The sequence below is a fragment of the Budorcas taxicolor genome, chromosome 5 (assembly GCF_023091745.1).
Source record: "Budorcas taxicolor isolate Tak-1 chromosome 5, Takin1.1, whole genome shotgun sequence".
Classification (NCBI taxonomy): Eukaryota; Metazoa; Chordata; class Mammalia; order Artiodactyla; family Bovidae; genus Budorcas; species Budorcas taxicolor.
This window is the reverse complement of record NC_068914.1, coordinates 138,763,336-138,790,311: the sequence shown is the minus strand read 5'-3', so window position 1 is coordinate 138,790,311 and position 26,976 is coordinate 138,763,336. Positions and strand designations below refer to the sequence as shown.

Sequence of the window (26,976 nt, the reverse complement as noted above, 5' to 3'; positions counted from 1 at the left end):
TCCTTGAGTTTCCTATAGTAAAATGTAAATGGAATGAGCCTATTGTCTCTGTGTTCATTTTGCCAATTGCCAAACCTAGTTTTCTATAGGAAAAGTTATGTCAAAGGGTGGATAAAACACATATTAAAGATAGGTATAGCTAAATTAGAATGGGATATTTTCAGTGTTTTATCAGAACTGTAGTATCATTCATTGGGCAGAGAAGTAAAGTCCATATTTACAAATCTGGCACATCTTATTCAGACAATAAGTAAAACAAAACAAAACCACAAGCTAATTGCGTAAACCATAGAATGTACTCTCCTCCAAAACAACTTCAGGGAAAGGAAATTCATGAAGGATCTCTTACCCCGGCCTGGAATATCATTAGGAAGTTTGTGGTTCTTCCAGATGAATGTGGGGCTCTTATCCACAGGGCTAGTCTGGTTCACACGGGTGTCATAGGTCAGAAGAACCTTGTACTGTGTCAGGGCATGAAAGAGAAGATGGGTGAACAGAAAAAGACACTTTAGAATGACTTCTGATGAGTCTCACCGTCCTTCCCAATGACATTTGAATTTTTTAAAATTATTTTTTATTGGAGCATAGTTGCTTTACAATGCCGTGTTAGCTTCTACTCTACAGCACAGTGAATCTGCCATATATATTTCTCAGTGAAACAAGGCAAGTGATACACAGCTGGGAACTAGTTAGGATCTACTTGGTGCTCATCATGAACACTATCAGGCCAAATAGTTTTCTGTTTTTAATGACCATACATTATGCCTGCCCAATAAATATTCTCCGCATCTTTAGAGAATTCAAGTCTTTCATTTTACAAATATGAAAACAGAGGCAAGAAAAATTAAATGGCTAGCTCTAAGTCACATGACAAGGGAGGCACAATATTAAATATTAAATATTTCCACAGTATTAAACTGCTATTAAAAATGATGGCTTGAGAAAATACACCATAGTTAAAATTCATTATCTTTATTTATACACGTCAAGGGGCTGCTAGAGAATTCTACATTCCTTAAGTTCTATCAATTACATGATTTTTGAATCTCTTCTATCTCTATGCTCTAATGTGCTTTCTTATAAAAAGTTTCTTTTTGAAGCAATGTGCCAATAGAAATATTAATATATCCTTAAATTACTGCTGCATATATTGAGTCAGTTTTGTAAGAGACTTCTCCAAAATGATCATCCTTCTAAAATTCACCACCGCTCCCTCAAAACATGCTGGACCAAAGTTTTACATTCTCAAAACTATACTCCTAACTTGACAGCAGAATATAAGCTAATATTACATAGTAATATAATAATATGTATTATATTCACACACAATACTATACCATGTGTATATATAGTGTGTGAATATAAAGCATAACATTACAGGGCTATTTTTATGTGCCTGAGGGATCAAACAATTCATGATGCTCATGAGATTGCAGAGGGAGAGAACAGGGAATGTTTCATCGAAATTTTTAGTTTTGGAAATGAATAAACAATTCTTAAAAAAAAAAAAAACAATGACCAAAAAGAAAACCTGTCATTTTCTCATTGGTATCCCATCAATAGTCTGGTCTTCATATCAGTGTTTTCTGGGTGGGTATATTTTATACAGTAAATAGAGTGGATATTCTGAATAAGAAGTTCTATGGAGAAAATGTCTAAGGAATATGGCCCCAAGAGGGGCATAACTGTAAATCTGAAATTAACTTGTGGATTCTAAACATAACTTCTCCTAGTCCTTCTCTATGACTTGCCTTTCAGGATAACCGTCCTCACCCAGTCACCTAATCCCAAGTTCTGGATAAGAACATACTTTGCTGGTGTCCACAGAGGTGTACAGAAGGTACATGGTATTGTCAATATCCCCACAGGCATCCAGAGTCACAGGACCCACATGCCCTAGGGCAAAATCAGAAACAATTAGAGACCATCAGTGACTTCCTGACTGAAAGACCAGTTATATCCTGACACGGGGCATAAAGCAGATTCAGATTGCTCTATTTTACTGAAAAATGGTTGACCTTAATGATGTAATAGAAGGCATTGGTTCTTGGCTCTGAGATCGCTGAAGGATATTTCTACGAGAGACACTATTTAGAGAGAAGGAGAACTCTCTTTCACTGCATGTAGGATGATGACACGAAATGTAATTAGCCAGGAGATTTCTCCTGATGAATCGAGACACATTTTTGCTGAGAGTATTAACTAGTGGCACAGTGTGTTTAAGACTTCCCTGGGGGCTCAGACAGTAAAGCGTCTGTCTACAATGCAGGAGACCCGGGTTCAATCCCTGGGTCGGGAAGATCCCCTGGAGAAGGAAATGGCAATCCACTCCAGTACTATTGCCTGGAAAATCCCATGGACAGAGGAACCTGGTAGGCTACAGTCCATGGGGGTTGCAAAGAGTCAGACATGACTGAGCGACTTCACTTTCACAGTGTGTTTAAGTCATTGCATAACCTAAAGTAGATTGCCAAAAGGTCAAAATCCCTTCACTATCACTTAATAGCTGAACACGCTGAGAAAATTAAGTTCTTGGAGCCTCAGTTTTCTCATCTATGAAATTTTAGCCACATAGCATGAGTCTATGAAATGGCTGGTTAGGTTAAAAAAAATTACCAAGTATCAACAATTTCACATGGTTCAAAATAAGAGCTAGTATTGTTTACTGTATCAGGCTCAGTACTAAGTGCCTTATATGCACTTATCATTTTAATCCTCCTGGAACACCATGACACACAAACTGTTACTATCTCCATTTTACTGATGAGAAATCTGAGGTCAGAGATATTATTTAATTGTTCCAGGTTATAGGTACAGCTAGCAGGTGGCTAAGTACCACTTCTGATCACAGAGGTGCAAGTAAAAAGGTGGGGGCCACTGTCTGCATCTTCTCCCCCTCCGTCAATTGCTGATATGACTTTCCCCCACTGCCAATGTGACTTTCTAGGAATGTAAAGGGTTGGTGCTTCCTTTGTTTCTCTCTTTTCCCCCTTGAGAGCCAGGCTTTGAAGACTACAACATTCAAGCAACTTCATGTATGGGGGAAACTAGAAAGTGACTACACATGCCGAGGGGAAGGCAGAGACTCAGAAAACCTGAGAAGACCTTAAGTTTCCATCTCAGGCTGATCCTTAGCAGAGATGGCCTGCAACAATAAAAACAAAAAGCAAAAGCAAGTAACAGCAAACCCTGAGAAGGAGAAAATTCACCATTCCCCAGATGATTTTCAGGATTACCACATTATTAGATTTGAATGTCCAATTTTCAACCAAAATTATAAGTCATATGAAGAAACAGGAAAATATGATTTATTCAATAGAAAAAAATAAAGAAACCAGTGGAAGCCATCCCTGAGAAAGCGATGGTGGGTCTACTAGACAAAGGCTTTAAAACAACTACCTTAAAGATGCTCAAAGACCTAAAGACACGGGTAAAGTCAAGGCAGTGATGTATGAACAAAATGGAAATATTAGCAAAAAGATAGAAATCATAAAAAAAAATTCTGGAACTGAAAAGCATAGAGGCTAAAACAAAAAATTCAAAGGCATATTTGAGCAGGCAGAATAATTAGTGAACTTGAAGATGAAAAAGAAAGTGAAAGTGTTAGTCACTCAATTGTGTCCGACTCTTTATGACCCCATGGACTATAGCCCAACAGGCTCCTCTGTCCTTGGAATTCTCCAGGTTAAAATACTGGAATGGGTAGCCAGTCCTTTCTCCAGGGATCTTTCCAACCCAGTGACTGAATCCGGGTCTCCCTCATTGGGGGCAGCTTCTTTGCTGTCTGAGCCCCAGGGAAACCGGAACTAGAAGAAAGGACAATGGAAATCACCAAAACTGAGGAAAATAAATTAAAAAGACTGCAGAAAAGTGGACAGACCTTAAAGGACCTGCGGAATACCACTAAGCAGACCAACGCATGCATTGTGGAAGCCCCAGAGGGAGAAGAGAAAGAGAGAGAATATTTGAAGAAACAATGGCTGAAAATGTCCCAAATCTGATGAAAGATATGAATATAAACATCCAAGAAGCTCAACAAATGCCAAGTAGAATGAATTTAAAGACATCCATGCCAAGACACATTATAAGCAAATCGTCCAGAGCCAAAGACATAGAATTTTGAAAGCAGCAGGGACAGAAGTAATTGATCACATATAGAGATATTCAATAAGATTATAAAGCAGATTTCTCACTATATACTCTGAAGGTTAGAAGGCAGTGGGCTGATATATTCAAAATGCTAAAAGAAAAAAATATCAACTAAGGATCTGTTATTCAACAAAGCTGTCTTTCAAAAGTGAGCGTAAAGATATTCTGAAATAAATAAAAGCTGAGAGATTTTTACCAACCAATCTTCCCTGCAAGAAATTCTCAAGGGAGTCTAGGAGGTTAAAATGAAAGAATACTAGACAGTAGCTTGAAGCCATATGAAGAAATAAACATTTCAGTAAAGGTAAATAAGCAAGCAATTACAAAAACTAGCATTAGTATAAAAACAATGTGTTATTCCACTTTTTCTTTTCTACATTACTTAAGAAGTGAATACAGTAAACAAATTAGTCTGAAACTTGTATTACTGTAACTTTGATTTGTAACTCCACCTTTTGTTTTTGACAATTTAGGAGACTAATGCTTAAAAAATAATTAGTTTACTATTTGGACACAAAGTATAAGGATATAGTTCTGCAAAACCAATGTCTGAGAGGGATGGAAATGGAGCTGTTAAAGGAGCAGAGTTTTGTATTTACTGAGGTTAAGCCAGTATAAATTCAAATTAGAGGGTTATAATTTTAGGATCTAATCCCCATGGTAACCACAAAGAAAACAGCTAAAGAATACACATGAAAAAAATTTAAACATTTCAGTGTAAAGAAATAAATACAAAAGAAGACAGTAATGGATAAAATGGGGATGAAAAAGCTATGCAGTATATAAAAAACAAATAGCAAAATAACAGAATAAATCTCTCTTTATCAGCAAGGAGATCCAACCAGTCCATCCTAAAGGAAATCAGTCCTGAATATTCATTGGAAGGACTGATACTGAAGCTGAAACTCCAATACTTTGACCACCTGATACGAAGAGCTGACTCATTGGAAAAGACCCTGATGCTGGGAAAGACTGAAGGTGGGAGGAGAAGGGGACGACAGAAGATGAGATGGTTGGATGCCATCACCCACTCAATGGACATGAGTTTGAGTAAATTCTGGTAGTTGGTGATGGACAGAGAGGCCTGGTGTGCTGCAGTCCATGGGGTCACAAAGAATCAGACTGAGTCACTGAACTAAACTGATCAGTAATTACTTCAAATGTAAATGGATTAAATTCTCCAATCAAAGATAGAAATTGGAAAATCTGATTAAAAAGTGATCCAACTATTTGATGTCTATAAAGAGATTCACTTTTGATCCCAAGACACAAATAGTTTGAAAGCAAAAGGACAGAAAAGGATATTCCGTGCAAGTATTAACCAAGAGAGCAGAGGTTGGATATACTGACATCAGATAAAACTGATCAGACTTTTAATCAAAAAAGTTTATAAGAAACAAAGACTTTAATTATATTAATAAAACACTCAATAGGGCAAAAAGATATAAATAAGTATAAACATTTATGTACCTACTAACAGACCAACAAAATATATGAAGCAAAAATTGGCACAAAATAAACTATTCTACAATAGTGTGCCAGTAGAGAATCTGCCTGTCAATGCAAGAGATGCAAGAGGCCCAGGTTTGATCCCCGGGTCGGGAAGAGCCCTCAGAGTAGGAAATGGCAACCCACTCCAGTATTCTTGCCTAGAAAATACCATGGACAGAGGAACCTGGTGGGCTACAGTCCATGGGAGAGCAAAGAGTTAGACACAACTGACCACACATGCACTCTTTTATACAACAATCGTTGGAGATTTTAACACTCCACTTTCTCCAATGACCAGAATAACAAGATAGAAAATATGTAAAAAAATAGAGGACTTGAACATAACAAGAAACCAACTAGACGTAACAGACAAATATAGAACATTCTACCCAACAACTGAACTTTTGCACATTTGTTGCCTCCAGTTAAGTTAAAGGTATTTAACTGTTGACCCATCTATTGCCACACCCTCTCTTTACTGTCCACAGGGAGCGCATCTGGAGAAACTGTAAGTGTAGTTTGCTCTTAGGCACCTGGTACCTTCAAAAGTGATGTTCCTGAAAGCATGAGCAAATTTAGAGGTGGTAACATCTTCTCCATTTTCAAGAAATATCTTCAGCATATGTCCAAAAAGCAAGACTCCATCCAGGTAGGCAGCAGCAAAATCATTTTTTGCCTAAATTAGAAAGGAAATATCCTAAAATGAGTTCAAAGAAAAAAAACCAAGATTCTGGTCTTGAACCTGGAAAAAACATTGTTGGGGTCAAGCAGGGTAACTTGAAAGGTAAAAGAATATTAATGGAATTGCGGGGATGGGATTAGAGGAAATTTTGGAAAAACTTTCCTTGGACCAGGGCTCTTTCTCACCCCCACATCACAATTCTGTCTTCCCTTGGGATCAATTAACTATGAACACTGCCTTTAGGGAAAGAACTAAAAGCGGCTGTGCTTCCTCCTTCCCATGATGATGAAATATTTTATTTCAACCAGGAAGAACAACATACAGCATTTTCAGTTCTCATAAGGTTTTATACAGAAATAATATTTTCATTTGAAAATAAAAGAGAACAGCAACAAAAACAACCCCACTGCCTTTGAGTAGTGTGATGCGATAGGAAGCATTTTGATTGGATGATACCACTGTATTTGCTTTGGAGAGAATCCTGGTTGGGTGTTAAGGGCAGACACAAATGTCTGCCCTGGCGAACATAAGGGGTCCACTTTCTCCAATGAATAGAATAACAAGATAGAAAATATGTAAATTTTCTCTGCCTCTGTGACAGTTGTGTGGTGGTCTTTACAGGGCTGGATTGAAAGCTCAGTGCCCCTGAGACCAAATGAGCTCAGTCAGCTCAGACAGTTTGGCCCACCCACCTGTAAAGAATCAGACTTTTGCCTGAGCCTAGAAGCTGTGCAAGTGAAATCTGAATATGACACCCAGAAGTATATTTGCTAAAAAACATGAAAAGGGAAAAATGAAAACATCTCTCATTGGCTTCAGTGTCTTTTGCTGAAATCATCTTTTCATGAGATGAAAAGCATCAGTTAAGACCCAGCCCCTGAAGGGGTTAGAGCCCCAAATTTTGGCAGGTTGCAAAACAGAGGGCTTAGAACTGCCAGTCTAGGCAAAATGGTGATTCTCTCAAAGGTCCCCAACTTTCCTTGCTGCTCCTTGGGTCTCGTCATCCTAAAGTTGTTTGGGGGCTTCAGGCCTGACCGCCCCTTACCCCTTCCCTTCTCCAAACCTGCTCTCAACCGTGTGTGAGGCCAGAAAACATCCAGTGACTTTAGCTGGGTTAAGGTGCAGTGACCATCAAAATCCAATGCGGTATTAGAGAATGGGGTTTTGCATTTAATCAAGACATTAATGATTTAATGTCCAATTGGAGGCTCTTCTTCTGGGACAAATGCTAAACCAGGTGGGATGCTGGAATAAAAGGAATAAACCAGGCCTCTCCTGTACAAATTCGGATGATAATCAACCTAATGAAAATAAAGGACTGTGTCTTAACCTGGGAATATGTATCTTTAGAGGAACTCTCATACCAGGGCCAGGGATGTAAGGAGCTTCATCTATTCTACACTGTCTAATATGTAACTCCCCTACGTTAGCAGGGCTTCTTCTGATCATCCTGCAACGTCGCTTCTGTTTGGATGTTATAGCAGCCTGCAGTGTGGTGCTGGACTGCAGCCTAGCACAGTGACATAGAGAACGAGTTTGATATTTTGCAAATTTATTAATTTATTTTCGGCTGTGTTGGGTCTTCACTGCTGCATGTGGGCTTTCTCTAGTTCTGACATGCGGGAGCTACTCTCTGCTGGCTGTGTGTGGGCTTTGCACTGTGATGGCTTCTGAGCACGGGCTCTAGAATTGCCGGCTCAGTAGCTGTGGTGCACCTGCTTAGCTTCCCCCATGGCATGTGGAGCTATCCTGGAGCAGGGGCTGAACCTGTGTCTCCTGCACTGGTGGCCAGATTCTTAACCACTGGACCACCAGGGAAGCCCTGGAGTTTTAATAGCAAGAATCCTGCTATTACACATAATTGGCTCAGTTAACATTTGCCGAGTAAGCTGGAACCAGTGGGGGGAAAATTTGCTCATTTTAGAATCTGGGTCCTAAATGGAAGAATGGTATCTTACCCTTGCCAGAAGAATAAGAGTATATATGTCTATGCAGTTTACCAGTGATAAATTATTGGAGGAGGAACTATTTGAGATGGAGTTTTCCGGAGGCAGGGTCAGAACAAGAACATTTTTCATGTAGTCAGGGGCTGTGACATTGTCCATGAAGTACTCGTCACTGGAATAAAAAGCACAAGTTTCTCATGAAAATCAGATTGCTGCAAAAAATGGAAATGGAACTCCTACCGATTCGTACATCAGCTTTGAGATAGTTTAAAACACTTTTTTTTCCCTCTGCAAAACTTTCTACTTTCCCCAGATAAGTTTATTTTTTTCTAAACCTGCTACCTTGAATAGCAGAACTTAGATGCTGTGGTTAACAAACACAAATGGACACGGAAGATCAGAATACAGATACTTGTTTTTTACTAAAGTTTACATGAATTTTAATATTTTTAAAATAAATATTTTGATAGGTTATTCTGAAATTAAAATAAACATGAAGGATCTAGGATATATTAACAAACAGAGGTCCATTTGTTTCTCTAGCAATTCACTGCAAATAGTTCTTTAAAAAGAAAGATTTTTGGGGAGCCCTGGATATGTAAGCTTGTTTTCAAGGTTTAATGACTCTTGGCTGATATCTGGAAACTTTCTTTTCCTTAAGTGCTCATAATGTTTTAGAGATTTAGGGATAGGATAGAGAGAAAGTTTATGAGTTCCATTTACTCTCCAGATGGTGAAACATAAACATGGAAAAAAATGAAGCATTTTCTCTAACACTGTATATTTCTTAACATTAGCTAACTGGTCCTTGTATTCTCAATTCCTGGGCTTACCAGTTGGCACTAGTGGTAAAGAAGCCACTTGCCAATGCAGGAGACATAAGAGACGTGCTCTTGCAATGTGGGAGACCTGGGTTTGATTCCTGGGTTGTGAAGATCTGCTGAAGAAGGGAAAGGCTACCCACTCCAGTATTCTGGCCTGGAGAATTCCATGGACCGTATAGTCCATGGGGTTGCAAAGAGTTGGACACAACTGAGCGACTTTCACCTTCACTTTCGCTGTTTGGGTCTGGAAGATCCCCTGGAGATCTGGCAGCCCACTCCAGTATTCTTGCCTGGAGAATCTCATGAACAGAGGAGCCTGGCAGGCTCCAGTCTATGGGGTCATAAAGAGTTGGACACGACTGAAGCAATGTAGCAGTACACATCCTCAATTCCTAGACACATTTGGCAGATTGAGGACCCTTGATACTACATCTATTTATTTTTAAGATATTTATTTATTTGGCTGCGTTTGGGTCTTAGTTGAAGCATGACGGATCCTCATTGCATCACATGGGATCTCTTGCTGTGAAGCACTGGTTTAGCTGGTCTGAGGTATGTGGGATCTTAGCTCCCAGATCAGAGATCGAACTCGTCTCCCCAGTATTTCAAGGTGGATTCTTAACCTCTGGACCACCAGGGAAGTACTTGCTAATCATTTTAATGTTTTAATCTGCAAATAATATAACACACTTGAACTGCTGTTAGCCAGGATGACCATCATTTAATATTCAAACAGCAGATGAATATATCTATGTGCTGAGGACTGTGTTGAAGAGTTTGTTTATATTACCATACCTCATCCTAAAAGACCCTTATAGATATTTTTATTCTCACTTAATAAATGAGAAGACTTAATCTCAAGATGCTAAGTAATACCCAGGAGGCAAATGAACTGAAAGTGTCAGAATTATAATTTGAAATCCCAAGTTATGTCTAGTTTCAAATGAATCTCACGATCTTCCCGAAACACAGCCAGGTGTCCTTAGGGAATAGTGATAAAAGGAGGCCAACACTTTGGCAGTAGATGAGGAGTTTCTAAAAATAAAATTACACCAAACTGGTTCCACTGCAGTCACTGAAAGTGGCTATCAATGTGGTTGCAGGAATAAACTGTTGATAATTCTGCCCTCATTCTTGTACTCTGCAGCTAATAAGGCTCAGCTGACTATATTATCTTCAGAAACTAGATATGCCTGCAGTTCCCATGCTTCATTTTTCTCAACACTGGGACAAGTACATTCAAGGTGTCTGAAATGACTAATCAGATATGATACACTGTGGTAACAGCTTCTGCTCTGAATACAGACAGCAAATGATCAATGATCCAGGCAGATAAGTGAAGTCATATGATTCAGCTGATGGAGCAAGAGACATAAGATGTACCAGCAACACCTGTTTAAAGCTTAACCTGACTCAGATATTACCTTGGCATTTTTTTTTTATGGGTTCTCCATTAAACTGTAACTACATTAGAAGATGAGTGGTAAAAAAGCGGGGATGTGATAAAAGATGGTTTCTATTCTCCAGAATTTTCTCCCCTTAGTGCCAGTGAAGTGCAGGGGAAAATTACCACCCAGTGACTACACTGCAGAGGGCAAAGAATAATCGTGTCAATCAAATTCACTTAACGGGAACTTTCCTCTTACCAAAGGTGGCTGAAGGAAAATAATCTAGGACCAAAGGCCACTAGTAATCGAAGGCGCAGATACAGCTCATGTTCTCAGAAATAGGGCTGGGATATTAACTGATTTATTACTGCCTGGGAAAAAGACCTTATGATCAGGCTGGAGACCAGGATCTTTGTTGAATGGGCATGTGGGTTGAATGTTTTTTTCTTTTTAAATAAAACTTTTGTATTTGTTCACTTATTTTTTAGTTTTTAAAATTTTATATTGGAGCATAGTTGATAACAATGTTGCATTAGTTTCAGGTGTATAGCAAAGGGTTTCAGTTATACATATACATGTATCTGTGCTCAGTCCTGTAAGACTCTTTTGTGATCCCAAGACTGCAGCCCACCAGGCTCCTCTGTCCATGGAATTTTTTCAGACAAGAATACTGGAGTGGGCTGCCATTTCCTCCTCCCGGGGATCTTCTCGACCCAGGGATTGAAACAGTCTCTTGTGTCTCCTGCCTTGGCAGGTGGATTCTTTACCACTGCACCACCTGGGAAGCCCATACATGTATCTGTTCTTCTTCAAATTCTTTTCCCATGTAGGTTGTTACGTAATATTGAGCAGTTTCCTGTACCACACAGTAGAAACCTTTCATATGGTCCTTAGACATGATAGTGATATCAAAGGTATACATCGCTGCTAACTATAATGAATTAAATAAGAATGCTAAAGAAGAAATTAAACCCTGGTTACAATATTATCTTTATACTGAATCCCATTTAAGGCTATGAAAAACATGAGAAAAGAGAATATCTTTTGGAAATCCTTATTTTCTTTCTGAAAGGAGAGTTCTTCCAAATATTATACCTACTTGAATAAATCCACGAGAATAATGACGATGTCTTCAGCCACTGCCCGGTCACCCCTGAGGTTGCGGATGGTTTCCGGTCTACCACACATAACAATCACTGCAGGAGAGAGAGCAAGACAGAGAGAAAAATATACAATAATCTGTTCCCAAGCAAGAAGGGAACCACATGATTGAATCAGAACCCAGTAAGTCTATGCATCATTCATGTTTTAAGATTAACACCAATTTCTCAAATGTATTCCCCCTCCACATTCTGTTTTTAACAGAGTCAGAGTAGAGCTGCATGGGATCTTAAAAAGGATCATCTAGCCCAGGCTTCCTTGGTGGTCCAGTGGTGAAGAATCTGTCTGCCAACTCAGGGGACACAGGTTTGATCCCTGCTCTGGGAAGATCCCACATGCTGCAAGGCAACTAAGCCAGAGTGCTACAACCCCTGAGCCAGTGCCCCAGAGGCTGCGAGCCACACTACTGAAGACTAAGTGCCTACAGCCCGCACTCTGCAACAAAAGGAATCACCGCAATGAGAAGCCTGTGCACAGCAACGAGGGAGTAGCTCCTGCTTGCCCCAACTAGAGAAAGCCCATGGACAGCAGTGAAGACCCAAGACAGCCAAACAACAAAATAAACAAATACTAATACATACAGCTTTAAGAAAGAATCATCTAGTCCATTTCCTTAATTTTACTGATTTAAGGAAACTATAGCCAAGGTGCCAATGAGATAAAAAAACTGGTAGACGACAGAAACAGCTCTGATAAGTATTTGCATCGGTTTAGTGCTTACTCCATTACATAAGGCTGGAGTAGTTACAGAAACTATTTTCATTAATAAATGAAATGTACTACCCACATGTAGGGTTTCCCTGGTGGCTCAGAGGTTAAAGTGTCTGCCTCCAATGCGGGAGACCCGGGTTTGATCCCTGGGTCGGGAAGACCCCCTGGAGAAGGGGCAACCCAGTCCAGTATTCTTGCCTGGAGAATCCCATGGATGGAGGAGCCTGGTGAGCTACAGTCCATGGGATCTCAAAGAGTCAGACATGACTGAGCGACTTCACTTTCACCCACATGTAAAGTTGTTGCAAAATATATAACTTAATGTGAGCATTAATAAAATCTTCCTAAGCACCTTTCCTTGGGTTTTGCTTGCAGCCTCTTAACTCAGAACTCAGTGACAGGGTTCCAATCTGACTCTCTAAGCTCTCCAATGCATTGTAACCAGATTTCCGAAATGCACGGCTTGATGAGAAAGATGAGGGAGCTGGGAGACGCTTCATTAGATCTTTTCCTACACTGTGTTGTCCAGTTGAATTGAAAACATTTTAGGGACATGAATCATTTTATATTTCTTTTTTCCCATATCTCGTTCAATGTTTTGCAAATGGTAGGTTCTTAATATGGCAAATGCTTGATAATGAAAAGCAAGTGATGTTTTGAGGGATACCAGGAAATCCTGCCAAGCAAGAACCTTTGCTGGTAGAAAATTTGGCAGTTGATTCCTGATATATCCTTATTTGTAAAAAGAGTCCTTAATACATAAGTATTCTGATATATTCTTATTTGTAAAAAGATTTCTGTGGAGGGTGAAATAAATCACTGAATTACTTGGTGAGAATGATTTTATACCATTCACTTTTCATACTTGGTCTATAAATGAAAGATCACTGAGCAGGTGAAATAAAGAGAGAATAAAGCCAAGTGAAACAGTCTTGGCTTATCTTGTAATTTTGCCTAAGGCTAGATATCAATAAATACGTCCTCTTGGTCACTGGGGAAACAGGATTCAGAAGTATACAGACTCAACAGTATACTAGATTGTGGAGAACTTAAAAAGCAGTTTATTGGGACTTCCCTGGTGGTCCAGTGGCTAAGACTCCATGCTCCCAATGCAGGGGCCCTGGGTTTGATCCCTGCTCAGGGAACTAGATCTCAAATGCCACAACTGAGACTGGGCACGGCAAAATAAATGAATGTATTTTTAAAAAGCAGTCCACTGATTGTGGGGATTGTGATATCATTTTGGTTCATAAAAGCTGGCTTTTAGCCTTATCATTACTTTCATGACGCTGATATACTTTAAAAATTTATTTTATTTATTTATGGCTGCACGGGGTTCTACATGGGCTTTCTCTGGTTGCGGTGCAAGGGCTTCTCATTCTGGCAGCTTCTTTTGTTGCAGAGCCCAGGCTCTAGGAAGCGTAGGCTTCAGCAGCTGTGGTGCTTGGGCTTAGCTGCCCCACAGCATGTGGAATCTTCCTGGACCAGGGATCGAACCCGTGTCTCCTGTTTTAGCAGGCAGAACCAACTACTGGACCGCCAAGGCAGTCCCATGTTAATATACTACTTTGCTAATTTCTTTGAGGGTAAGGTTTGAATCTGCAAAAGGAACCATATAATGGAGTTGCATGCAGCTACAGATCTTCCCAAACACACAAAATAGTCAGTAATGATGACAGCTCTGGGGGTAGATGTGTCCAAATCACTCATAGGGAGGTGATGGTTGTGAGGAAGAACTGGCAAAAAAACGATCTTGCTTCATGTCCTCTTACCATTGCTTTTCCTGTTCTGATCCATTAAGATGTCCTGAAACTCACTATCTCCTCTCAACATCTCCTTGAAGCTTAGTTTCTGAGAAAAATAGGAAACTCCAGCCTCCAGAGCATTGAGGTACCTAGAAAAGAAACGAAGAGAAAGTCTAAGTAATCAGCTTAGTTTCTTCATGGCTTTCCATGTCGTTTGCTTACTGCTTACAGATCTCTTCAAGGGACTTGTTCATCTAAAATCCATGGCCACTGTTAACACAATGGGCAATACACACCACAATCCCAAGGGTTAGGATGAATGTCTAATTTAGGGGGAGTATAGGGACAGTTTCAGGGGATCTTCGTGTATTCATACAAACAGAAGGTATTTCCCAGCTCCCTTCTAAACGCTTCTTGCTATTTGCTGAAGGAAGGCTACTCTGTTCTCATCTCATTATCACACAGAAATTGAAACTTTTGAATCTATAGTACAAAAATTCAGAGCTGATAAGAGTAATTTTTCCTTCTGTATGAAACTGACTTTTGTTCAGCTCAAGGTTTCTAAGATGATGTCTTAGTGTTGATTCTTACAGTTCCCTAGATGTGTGTTCTAAGGGGAACCCTGTTGTAGTCCTCTGCGAGCTTTGGTGGAGAGAGACTTCAGGTTCCTTCAAGTCATTCTTTCTGCCACCTTTGCCGGAGTTGTGTGAGCTCTGTAGTTTCATTTTAGCAACGGTGCCCAATGCTCTGTTCTCTCCAACAGTCTGATTCCTCTGAAAAGCTGTGAGAGAAATGATTTCTAACCTGTTGTGTAGGACAGGCAGAAAGCATGTTCTCTGCTATCATGTCTGATTTCCATGCTCCTTAAACAGAGATCATGGTACTTGTCCTCTTTTCTACAGAGGGTTTACTGTGGGGAATTGACAAAACTAACGTGAAAGTACTTTCAAAACTGCCAAGAGTGTCACACATGCAATGAATGAGGATTATATTGATGACATCACGTTCCTTTCGGCCCCTTTGCTTTTACTTATTTATTCACTTCTAACCACTTTTAGTGGAACCAAAGTTTTCATCAAAGCTATATTTATTGCTACTTCACTTATGCCATTTGGAAAGAATTAGAAAAATAGTCAATGTATTTACCATTACATAGACACTTGGTGTCAATCACACAGAGGCAAGGAAAACAGATCATTGTTAACTAACAGACTCTATAAGAAAAGGTAACTTTTTGAAAATATGTTCAAAAAACATCTTTTCGAGTTCTCAAGACATATAACACGCTCCATATGATTCCTTTTTATTAATACGAAACATTAGCTGTTGCTATTGATTTAGATCATGAAATCAGAGGAAGTGTCATATGCTTCTAAGTGAAATTTCAATTTGACCTGAAGTTAAGGGGTACCTACTTCAGAGAACTGTGTTTAATAGATCTAGTTCAAATAGGTGTAACAAACAGCCTTATCTAAATATATTTACAGCTTAAGAATGAAATCAGTTAAATGTAAACTATGTACCAGTTGCATGTAAGAAAGTGGGTTGGTTTCCATTCCCATGCTGTTACTTCATGGAACGAGCATCTGATAATAACTAGGGGTCTGCTGAGAGTTTATGGTTTGTCTCCATGGTTTATGGCTAAATGTCAGAAGGATATTAACGGTCTTGCTTACCAGAAACAGTCCTCAGTCTCTGTACTATTCTTGAAAACATACGCAGTGTTCCAGGGAAAAGGTTTGAATTGAAAATTGCCCTTCCAAAAGTCAACCAAAAAGTACATCAGCTTCCGAGCTGGAGACATCATTCTGGTTAAAGTTTCTTTGTAGTCACATGACAATCCAAAACTCCCAGCTGAAATCATGGGATAGTTTAAATCTGTGTCAAGGCTGTGCCAAGAGGTGAGAAATAAACCAATATCAGGATTAACTTAAGTAGCACCAGTAAGATCCTTCTTTAATCTGTTTCAGCATGTGGGTGGAAATGACAAGAATGAAATAGGGTCATTCAAGCATGTATTTGACTTACATAGGTCCCTCTCACTCAAGTGAATTTAAAGAATATTTATTGAACATGGCAACCCACTCCAGTACTCTTGCCTGGAAAATCCCATGGACGGAGGAGCCTGGTGGGCTGCAGTCCATGGGGTCGCTGAGGGTCGGACACGACTGAGCGACTTCACTTTCACTTTTCACTTTCATGCATTGGAGAAGGAAATGGCAACCCACTCCAGTGTTCTTGCTTGGAGAATCTCAAGGACAGGGGAGCCTGGTGGGCTGCCATCTATGGGGTCGCACAAAGTCGGACACGACTGAAGCAACTTAGCAGCAGCAGCAGCACTGAACCTATACTACATTCTAAGCATACTCGTGGCTTGGTTTCCAGGTGGTGCTAGTGGTCACCTCCCAATGCAGGAGACAGGAGAGACGTGGGTTCCATCCCTGGTCCCTGGAGGAGGGCATGGCAACCCACTCCAGAATTCTTGCCTAGAGAATCCCATGGACAGAGGAGCCTAGTGGGCTACACTTCATAGGCTTGCAACGAGTCAGACACGACTGAAGCGACTTAGCCTGCACACACGCACTGCCTTCTCTGGGCTTCACTGGTGGCTCAGATGGTAAAGAATCTATCTGCAATGAAGGAGACTAGGTGAGATCCCTGGGTCAGAAGATCTCCTGGAGGGTGTGGTAACCCACTTCAGAATTCTTGCCTGGAGAATCCCATGGACAGAGGAGGCTGGTGGGCTACAGTTCATCGAAATGCACAGTCAGACATGACTGAAGTGACTTAGCACGCACAGGTACACACACACGTGGCTTGGTTACTTTGATTTATTCTAAGATGAGTTTCATCGGGTTGTCCTAACATCTAGGCTAGGACATATGGACTTTGGGGCGTAGGGCTAAGAAAAACAGAAAATGGGCCACCACAGCTATTACAAATGTTGTGAAGCCGAAAAGATGTCCCTGAAATTCCCCTCCATGCACTGCTTTATTTTCAGCTCTTATACCCACTCCAGTATTCCTGCCTGGAAAAATCCCATGCACAGAGGAGCCTGGCGGGCCACAGTCCACCGGGTCCCAAAAAGTTGGACACAGCTTAGCAACTGAGCACACAGGTGCTTCAGACTACCTTTGAGACAGGCATCACCTGAGGACTTTATGGTTTTCCTTCTCCTGTTTGGCACATGGATCTACTCGTGGTTCCTTAAATATCAAGTCAGTTCAGTTCAGTCACTCAGTCATGTCCGATTCCTTGGGACCCCATGGACTGCAGCACACCAGGCCTCCCTGTCCATCACCAACTCCTGGAGTCCACCCAAACTCATCTCCATTGAGTTGGTGATGCCATTCAACCATCTGATCCTAGGTCATCCCCTTTTCCTCCTGCCCTCAATCTTTCCCAGCATCAGGGTCTTTTCAAATGAGTTAGCTCTTCGCATCAGGTGGCCAAAGTATTGGAGTTTCAGCTTCAACATCAGTCCTTCCAGTGAACATTCAGGACTGATCTCCTTTAGGCTGTACTGGTTGGATTTCCTTGGACTCCAAGGGACTCTCAAGAGTCTTCTCCAACACCACAGTTCAAAAGCATCAATTCTTCGGTGCTCAACTTTCTTTATAGCCCAACTCTCACATCCATTTATGACTACTGGAAAAACCATACCCTTGACTAGATGGACCTTTATTGGCAAAATAATGTCTCTGCTTTTTAATATGCTGTCTAGGTTGGTCATAGCTTTTCTTCCAAGGAGCAAGCGTCTTTTAATTTCATGGCTGCAGCCATGCCTTAAACATATCAAGCTTTATTTTCTATCAGGGTCTTTACAAATGCCAGAAATGCTGTGCCCCTGCCTCTTTGTCTGGTTGATTCTTACTGATCCATCAGGTCCTAGATTAAATCTCTTTATCCATCAGGAGAACTTCCTTTGATACCTGACACCAGGTAATCATTTGAGAGAGAATCTGTTTAATCTCTGTCTCCTCCACTAGACTGCAAGCACCATGAAGGTGAGGATCACACCTGGCTTGTTCACCTCAGTATCTCTGGGCTGCCAAGTTCATATGAAGATGTTTAATATGTATTTGAGAAAGGAAATCAACATCCCCTTCCATCTTTGGTGGTCTATTAAAGGTTTTCTCTGTGTAGACAAAGAGTGATCTTGATTCAGGGGGAGATGGAACCTAAAGAAAGGCACGTGGGAGGGATTTCTATTGGGGAAGGGTAATCTGGCAGAACGAAGTATTTTGTGGTAGTGAGAATTACACTGCAAGAGACAAACAAGAGGGATGGGGGCGATTTTCCCAAAGCCAGAGAAGTATTTTCCCTCTAAAACATACTGGAAGATTTCTCCTTCTAAGTTGATATGGGCACTGTGTAAAGTACTTTAGTATGTTATTCATATAATCCTCAAATAGCACTATGAAATAAGAATCCTACCACTGTTCCTATTGTTACAGACCTAAGGATGGAACAGCGCCCTGCCGAGGCCCTAGGGTGCTTTCCTTTGTGTTTGCGTCTGGGAAGACTTCCCTGGTGGCTCAGATGGTAAAGCGTCTGTCTACAATGCGGGAGACCCGGGTTCAATCCCTGGGTTGGGAAAATCCCCTGGAGAAGGAAATGGCAATCCACTCCAGGACTATTGCCTGGAAAATCCCACGGACAGAGGAGCCTCGTAGGCTACAGTCCACGGGGTCGCAAAGAGTCGGACACAGTGCAACAAATGACACTTCATATGTCATTTATTCAATTTTCAAATTATCCAAGTTCACTATCGTCCCTGAATTTTGCCAGGAGTCTAACTTCATTTCTCGTGCTAAGTCAGTTCAGTATGCCTCTTTGCGACCCCATGGACTCTAGGCTCCTCTGCTTGTGGGCTTCTCCAGGCAAGAACACTGGAGCAGGTTGCCATGTCCTTCTCCCGGGGATCTTCCCGACCCAGGGATCAAACCCAGGTCTCCTGCACTGCAGGCAGATTCTTTACAGACTGAGCCACCAGGGACGCTGCAACTTCATCCCTACTCTTCATTTTGCTTCTCATGCTCAGATGTTAGTAACTGAACTGGAACAGGTACTGTCACTCACCCCACACTGAACAAGGGCAGAGTTACCTGGATGAGGGCATGACAGTTATTAGAGAGGCTGCAGAATACAAGGGCCCTGCACTGCTGACTGTATTACCTGAACTAGACTGCTGTTTGATAAATCACTTAAATATTGATGATTTCGTCCTGACTTCAAGTCACAGGGGTGTGAAAACAACAACAAACCAAGCTACTTACTACATTTGGAAGGTAGAATAGGTACACGAGGGCCCCATGAGGACACAGCCCATCTGTTTTTTACTCTGTAGGAGAAAAAACAAACAAACAACTAATCCCTAAAAATAAAACATGAATCAGTGTACAGGAAAGAAGGGGGCAAGGGGGAGGCTCTGAGAAGGTTGGAAAGTGGGCTTTTCTCTCTCATTCTAACATCTCTGAGATGTCTGAGCTGGGAGAGGCTGTGGAAGGAGGGAAGAGAATTCTGCTGAAGCTGTGCTGTCCAAACATGAACCTGGACTCTCTTTATTAAGGGGAAGACGTCCAGTGGCTAAAGAGGCACAGGCAGCTGTAACATCAGCAGTGTCTGTAGGCCATGTGGTGAACAGACTAGATTTGGAGGGGCTGTGGAGAGAGAGGGCAAGTTCCGGTTTTAGGGGAAGCGACAAGCAGGGCTGCAGAGAACAAAATGCAGTGTAACTGCTTCGAAGACTATAGATCTCATAATCCACCCTTTCTCAAGGGGCACCCGACTAGGAATATTCCATCGACGGTGTTGGAGAACCAGGTTACATCTACCTCTGGAGAGGTACAAAGAGGAGACACACCTTCGCAGAACTGCAAAGTGGAGTGTATTCAACTCTTGCTCACTCCGCACCCTCCACGATTTAAAACGGCGACTGTAATGAGCCACGCCTCCTGACATGAGTGTGGCCAATCAAGTTGATTCTATGTTATTGATTAGAGCTTCAGAGCCATGCTCTGTGCCCAGCACTCTGCTTTATGAAGGGCTTTTCCTTAGGTTTCTGTCGTAGAGGGGCATCTCACAGCCTTCTTGCCTCTAGAGAGCTTGGAACACTCTTCAGCTCCGTAAAGGTCTGGTTGGGGTTAGGGCTGGGGTTGGGAGGAGGAAGTAGGCAAGGATCTCTCTCTTCCTATTTCTAGGTTTTGACATTACAGTTGCTACTTTAAAGTTAGGTTTCAGATTCTGCTCTTAAACAATCAATCTGTGACCATGTATACGGTGATGACTTGCAATAGGTCTCTGGTGTAGAGTTTTGGGGGTCTCCCCAGTCGCTCAGCAGTAAAGAATTCGCCTGCAAGGCAGGAGCCGCATGTTCAGTCCCTGGGTTGGGAAGATCCCCTGGAGGAGGGCACGGCAACCCAATCCAGTATTCTTGTCTGGAGAATCCCACGGATAGAGGAGCCTGGCGGGCTACAGTCCACGGGGCCCCAGAGAGTTGGACATGACTGGGGACACATGCACATAGGGCTTTGGAACATATTTCTGTAACAGGGCACCTTGGGTATTTCTTGAGGGGACACAAAGGCAGATCAGTTAATACCAACACTTCAATTTTTTTTAAACTTTTATAAACAATTGAAAACAAAATAATCCCCCTCCATACCACTGACTGTGTACAGACAACATAGCTAAGGTGCTCCCTACCTTCCTGGATTCCTGGAGGGCCCTCTCACTTGGAAAATAGATGGGGAGAGAGTCAGAGCACCCCATCTCCAAATCAGCTGGGTAGCTGGAGGCAACGGGGGAGATGCTGGTGGGCAAGGGAGATGCTGGTGGACAGGTGGGATGCCAGAGGACAGGTGGGATGCCGGCGGACAGGGGAGATGCCGGTGGACAGGGGAGATGCTGTTGGACAGCAGAGAAGCTGGTGGACAGGTGGGATGCTGGAGGACAGGTGGGATGCTGGCGGACGGTCAGAGAGCCCAGCCACCATTCCCCCAGGGCAGGAGGGTGAAAGCTGACCCCGCAGAGGCAGGCACTCACTGAAATAGTCCTGAGGAGGTCGAGGCCTTCACAGGTACTGCTCCGGCAGTCATTGGACTTATAAATCACACCTTCTGAATAGATGAAGGTAGCATTCACGGTCACATTGAGGCCTGTGATGCAGAATGAGGGAAAAGAGAAGACTAGTGTTATTTCTCAGTAAGTTTATACTGGCTGTGAGATTTATCTTTTGCCAACTGATGTGGGGAGGGGGGTGGAATTGTATATCCAGTTTTAAGCCTAGAAATATTTGAGTTCTGAGTTCTTATGTCACTCCCTGTCACTTCTTCCTTATTATTACTTTAATGACTTTAGCATATTGTTTTTATTTTTATTTTGGGGCCACGCTGTGTAGCATGTGGGATCTTAGTACCCTAACCAAGGATCGAACTTACACCCCCTTCAGTGGAAGTGTGGAGTCTTTAACCATGGACCACCGGGGAGGCCTCCAATGAACACTTTTTAGACAATGGGATGGGGACTTCAAATTAAAGCTTAACTTATAAGCAGTTCCTCAGGTGTCATTTCAACCCTATCCTGCTTGCCATCTGCACACCATACCATGAGATCTCAGTGCTGGGAGGGTGAGGGGGATGTTATAGAATACAGGGTGATCCCAAATGCTTTCTCTCCTATGGAGAGCTTTGAGGATGGGACGGGACCAAAGTGTATTTGGATATGGGCTCTGGAGTCTAGGAAAGGGACCCTCTCAGCACGAGAGCATGTGGAGGGTATGGACCAGGTGGGGGGGTATGGACCAGGTGGGGGGTATGGACCAGGTGGAGGGTATGGACCAGGTGAAGGGTATGGACCAGGTGGGGGGTATGGACCAGGTGGAGGGTATGGACCAGGTGGGGGGTATGGACCAGGTGGAGGGTATGGACCAGGTGGAGGGTATGGACCAGGTGGGGGGTATGGACCAGGTGGAGGGTATGGACCAGGTGGAGGGTATGGACCAGGTGGGGGGTATGGACCAGGTGGAGGGTATGGACCAGGTGGGGGGTATGGACCAGGTTGAGGCCATGGCACATACAACCTTGGGAAGTTGATTTCCTAAGATTGAAGGAATCTTGTTTTAAAGTTTTCCACCAAGTCCTGTGTATTCTTCCAAACCCACAAAGCTTTCCAAAGTACTCGGGGAAAATATTGCTCTCTTCCACTTGGACATCACCAACATGTGAACTCTTTCTATTGCTCAAGTTAGCCCTTAAGTATACGGTCTTAAATTTTCCTGAACATCAGCACTTAATAAGCTTAGACCATGAATCCACCTTTCCTTCACAAGCTGCATTTCTTGAGTTTACCATGCATGACCATCCATCTGACAAAACGCATCATCAGATGCAGAAATCTGGGCCTCGGTTTACTCTTTCACCGCCCCCACCTTCTGATCTTCCTCTTACTAAGTCCATGCAAAGGCCTCTCACCATTATTGACTCTATTTTACAAAAGAGATGACTGAACTTACAATCAACAACTCGCTCAGTGTCACTCAACCAGTAAATGATGGAGCAGAGTGCAAATTCGGGTAATGTGAGTTCAGAGGTCAATATCTGAGCAACACACTGCGCTGTTTATTTTATGTGCAGGGTAACCTGTTCTGCTAACAGCAGCAAGAGCGCAGCAACAACATCATTCAACGTCCTTGACAAGAACAACAGTAAGAGTGCCCACAAATTCAGTAAGTGCACAGTACGGATCAGTCGGCGAATTAAGTACTTTACGTGAATCTCCTCATTTAATTCACACCATACTCACCGGAGGAAACTATTTACTATGATTTTATAGGTGAAGGACTTGAAGCTCGGAAAATTTAAGTATAACTTGCTCAAGGTCACAGGTGATAAACGGCTGGATAAAAGGCTGGAACGTGATCGGCCTCTGTCTGACTCCAAACCTCTGCTTCTAACCACAATGTTCCACCACTTTATTTTAATGAGCGAGTTAGTTCATGGTGGGTAAAGCTCTTACAGTGGCGACACGATACACTCTGTGGAATCAGACAGATACAGGTTTGACTCCTACTTCAAAGAGACAACTTGTATGACTTCAGCAAAGTTATTAAGCCTCTGCTGTGAAACAGTGTCAGCAATGCTGATTGCACAGAGCTGTGGTGAGTCAAGAGATGATATATCTTACCTAGCACCCGTGTGTGTGTGCTAAGGTGCTTCAGTCCTGCCTGACTCTTTGAGACCCCATGGACCGTAGCCCGCCAGGCTCCTCTGTCCGTGGAATTCTCCAGGCAAGAATACTGGCGTGCGCTGGATGCCCTCCTCCGGGGATCCTCCCGACCCAGGGATCGAACCCGCATCTCTTACGTCTCCTGCTTTGGCAGGCAGGTTCTTTACCACTAGAGCCACCTGGGAAGCCCCACCAAGCACCTGACAGGTACTCAAAAAACAAGAACACCGAGCTCAGGTAGATCAAGAGAAATAGGTCACAAAGAGAGAAAGCTCTGGAAAACGGACACCAATTTGGGTCCTCGGACTTCAGATCAAATGTTCTTTCTACTACACCACACTGCCCATAGAAGGGGGTTTTATTAAGTGACCTCCTAGTTACGTTACAGCTCTAGATCAGATCCATCCGTTTACATCTGAATCTGGTCTCAGACAGGGTTGAAGAAGTGTATATTGTACAGAAGACAGTTATCACACATCCATGATGTATGACAACTACTGCTGCTATTGACACAGAATTTTAAATAAAGAAAATTGAGACATTCTCTCCTTAGAGGATGTATCCTCATCCATAAATAACTATTAAGTTGTATGAAACAGTCACTGACTCAGTAATCACAATTGTGGCAATCTCCTCTCAAAGCATGGGAGGATGGTGAAACAATGTATGTGAAAATGTTTATTGTTGTGAGTGCTAAGTTGCTTCAGCTGTGTCCAACTCTGTGTGACCTTATGGACTGCAGCCCGCCAGGCTCCTTGGTCTGTGGAATTCTCCAACTGGAGTGCATTGCCCTGTCTTCCTCCAGGGGATCCTCCCGACCCAGAGATTGAACCCGCATCTCTTACATCTCCTGCATTGGCAGGCGGTTTCTTTACCACTGAGCCACCTGGGAAGTTATTGCAGCAGCTTTTAAATGATCACGAGAAACTAAAAAACAAGGGAATATCCCACTGTAGGGAATTACCAGATGATCTGGAAGGGTATCTAAGAGATACAGGACATCCATTCACATGATATATGAAGATTAAGCAACTCCAAGAAAGCCACTTGTAGAATAATGTGAAATGAAGAAGGTCAGAAAAGTGTTGGTGTGCTGTAGTGACTCCAATGGTGTTCTTAACAACAAGAAACTTGGAAGCACATGAAAAGAATCTGGAAATATCCAGGTGACTGGAAATTATCAGGGGTGATAACTTTCACTTTATCATACATGTTTTACCTAATGTTATAATTTATTTTAATAATTAAGAGATATACACAAACTAGTATAGATAGGATGGATTAATAACAAGGTCCTGCTGTATAGCACAAGGAACTATAGTCAATATTCTCTGACAAACCACAATGGAAAAGAATAGGAGAAAAAAAAATATATATAAACAACTGAATCATTCTGCTGTACACCAGAAGTTAATACAACACTGTAAATCAATTATACTTCAATAAAACATAAAAAATAATTTTCGCATCCCCCTAAAACAGGAGTAAAATAAAGGACTGCTACACTGAATTTGGGGCTTCCCTGGTGGCTCAGATAATAAAGAATATGCCTACAATGCAGGATACAGCTTCAGTCCCTGGGTGGGGAAGATCCCCTGGAGAAGGGCATGGAAACCCACTTCAGTATTCTTGCCTGGAGAATCCCCATGGACAGAGGAGCCTGGAAGGCTACAGTCCATGGGGTCACACCAGTCAGACACAACTGAAGGGATTTAGCATGCATACAGTGACTTTGATTGTAAATTTATCACATCAACTGCATCTTATAAGAATCGCCACCAGAGATGCAAAGAGAGAATAGATGGATTAAAAATCTTCATCAAAGACTCAGCATCTGTAGGAATTTTACTTGATTCATCTTCTTGATAGACAACCCTGTGAAATCTCAAGTCCAGACCAAATCCTGTCTCTGAGATGATGCAGAAGGAATCACAAGGCCCTGACACTCAGTAGTAAATCCAGTTTTATTTGGGGGTTATTTCACTGCTGCAAACACATGGGTTGGACCCATTATTAGAGCAGAGTATATCATGAGTGAACTCACTGAGGTAGGGCTCAAATCCTTCTTTCTGAAGATCTACTGCCTTGAGAGAGAAGGGCACTTAGAGGAGGCTGGGTGATCAGGCAAAGAACGCGAGGTCTTCACTTAGCAGCACTCTGGCTCCAGAGGAGGTAACAGGGAGAGTTCTGTTACCGTATTCTTACCGGCTTCAAGCAGACGCTGCCTCACGATTTTCACTCCCTCCTTCACCACCTCTTCCAAGCTGTCCAGGAACTCTGGGAAGGCCGAGTTGTTCATCATCAGGACGCTGATCTCGTAGCTGCCATCCTGGCAGTTCCGACTCACGTGGGAGGTCCAGAACGGCAGCCCCGGCCGGAGGAGCAGTGACCACAAAGCCAAGGCCAACAGTGGCGTCTTCATGACCTCCCTCACCTCAGCACCATGCTCCTCGGGCTCGCTGGCTTCACTCGGGGCTCTCAAGGAGGCAGGAGCTCCAGCCCGACAGCCTGTCGCTGGGTCCCTCAGTCCACTCTTCCCCACGCTTCTCTCTGGTCACCCCACTGGTCACGTGGACCGTAGGAGACAGCCTGCCTGCCGGCAATCAGCAGCTACATTATAGTGGGAGATAAACCAAAGTTCACTCTGTGTGTTTGCTCACAGAAAGGTCAGAGTTATAAACGGGGAGATTACCTGTGCCTCACCCAATTAAAAAACATCAATTGGTGACACATCACGGAGAAAAGGGGAAAAGAGGAAGAAGGCGGTATTGCACACACCAAAAACACTTTGGAAATGGAAAATAAAGGTCAAAGTGTTTAAGGCAAGCACAAATATGAAGGGTTATTAGCTTTTAGCTGCACACTGAAACCAAACTAGGACGATCTGTGTTTCAGTTACCCAAGTCAGCAACTATTATTGAGACCTGACTCTCTGTGAGGCACTGGCAGCCATGAATGATATGGATACATTAATGTCTTCATGGAACATGCATTCTGGTGGGGAAGACAAAGATTAAATAAGTCATTATGAATAACTAAACTCAATAATCAAAAACAGTGCAGAGTGCCACGGGAGCACATGACCAGTTGTTGTTGATGCTGTTCAGTCCCTAAGTCCTGTCTGATTTTTTCCATTCCCATGCCAGGCTTCCCTGTCCTTCACTATATCCTGGAGTTTGCTCAAACTCCTATCCATTGAGTTGGTGATGTCACCCAACCAGCTCATCTTCTGTCACACCCTTCTCCTCCTGACCTCAATCTTTCCCCGCATCGGAGTCTTTTCCAATGAGTCAGCTCTTTGAATCAGGTGGCCAAAGTACTGGAGCTTCAGCTTCAGCATCAGTCCCTCCAATCAATATTCATGGTTGATTTCCTTTAGGATTGCCTGATTGATCTCCTTGCTGTCCAAAGGACTCTCAAGAATCTTCTCCAGCGCTACAGTTTGAAAGCATCAATTCCTTGGTGCTCAGCCTTCTTTATGGTTGAACTCTCACAAGTAGTACAAAACTACTGGAAAAACCATAGCTTTGACTGCACGGACCTTTGTTGGCAAAGTGATATCTCTGCTTTTAATACACTGTCCAGGTTTGTCATAGGTTTCCTTCCAAGGAGCATCTTTTAATTTCATGGCTGTATGACAGATTAACCTAA

At 42.4% G+C, this 26,976-nt stretch overlaps 1 protein-coding gene across 1 annotated transcript in view; it reads right to left on the bottom strand.

Annotated features, from left to right (window-relative positions):
• Positions 1-25,747, bottom strand: part of GUCY2C (guanylate cyclase 2C) — a 65,974-nt gene extending 40,227 nt beyond the window's left edge. The window contains exons 1-10 of the mRNA XM_052640866.1: positions 25,531-25,747; positions 21,145-21,257; positions 19,377-19,441; positions 15,774-15,986; positions 14,125-14,246; positions 11,580-11,676; positions 8,323-8,440; positions 6,181-6,316; positions 1,811-1,896; positions 350-461 (exon numbers count right to left, since the gene is read on the bottom strand). Of these exons, the coding sequence (XP_052496826.1) occupies positions 350-461; positions 1,811-1,896; positions 6,181-6,316; positions 8,323-8,440; positions 11,580-11,676; positions 14,125-14,246; positions 15,774-15,986; positions 19,377-19,441; positions 21,145-21,257; positions 25,531-25,747 (1,279 nt within the window). The remainder of the gene's footprint in view (positions 1-349; positions 462-1,810; positions 1,897-6,180; positions 6,317-8,322; positions 8,441-11,579; positions 11,677-14,124; positions 14,247-15,773; positions 15,987-19,376; positions 19,442-21,144; positions 21,258-25,530) is intronic.
• Between the last annotated feature and the right edge of the window lie 1,229 nt (positions 25,748-26,976).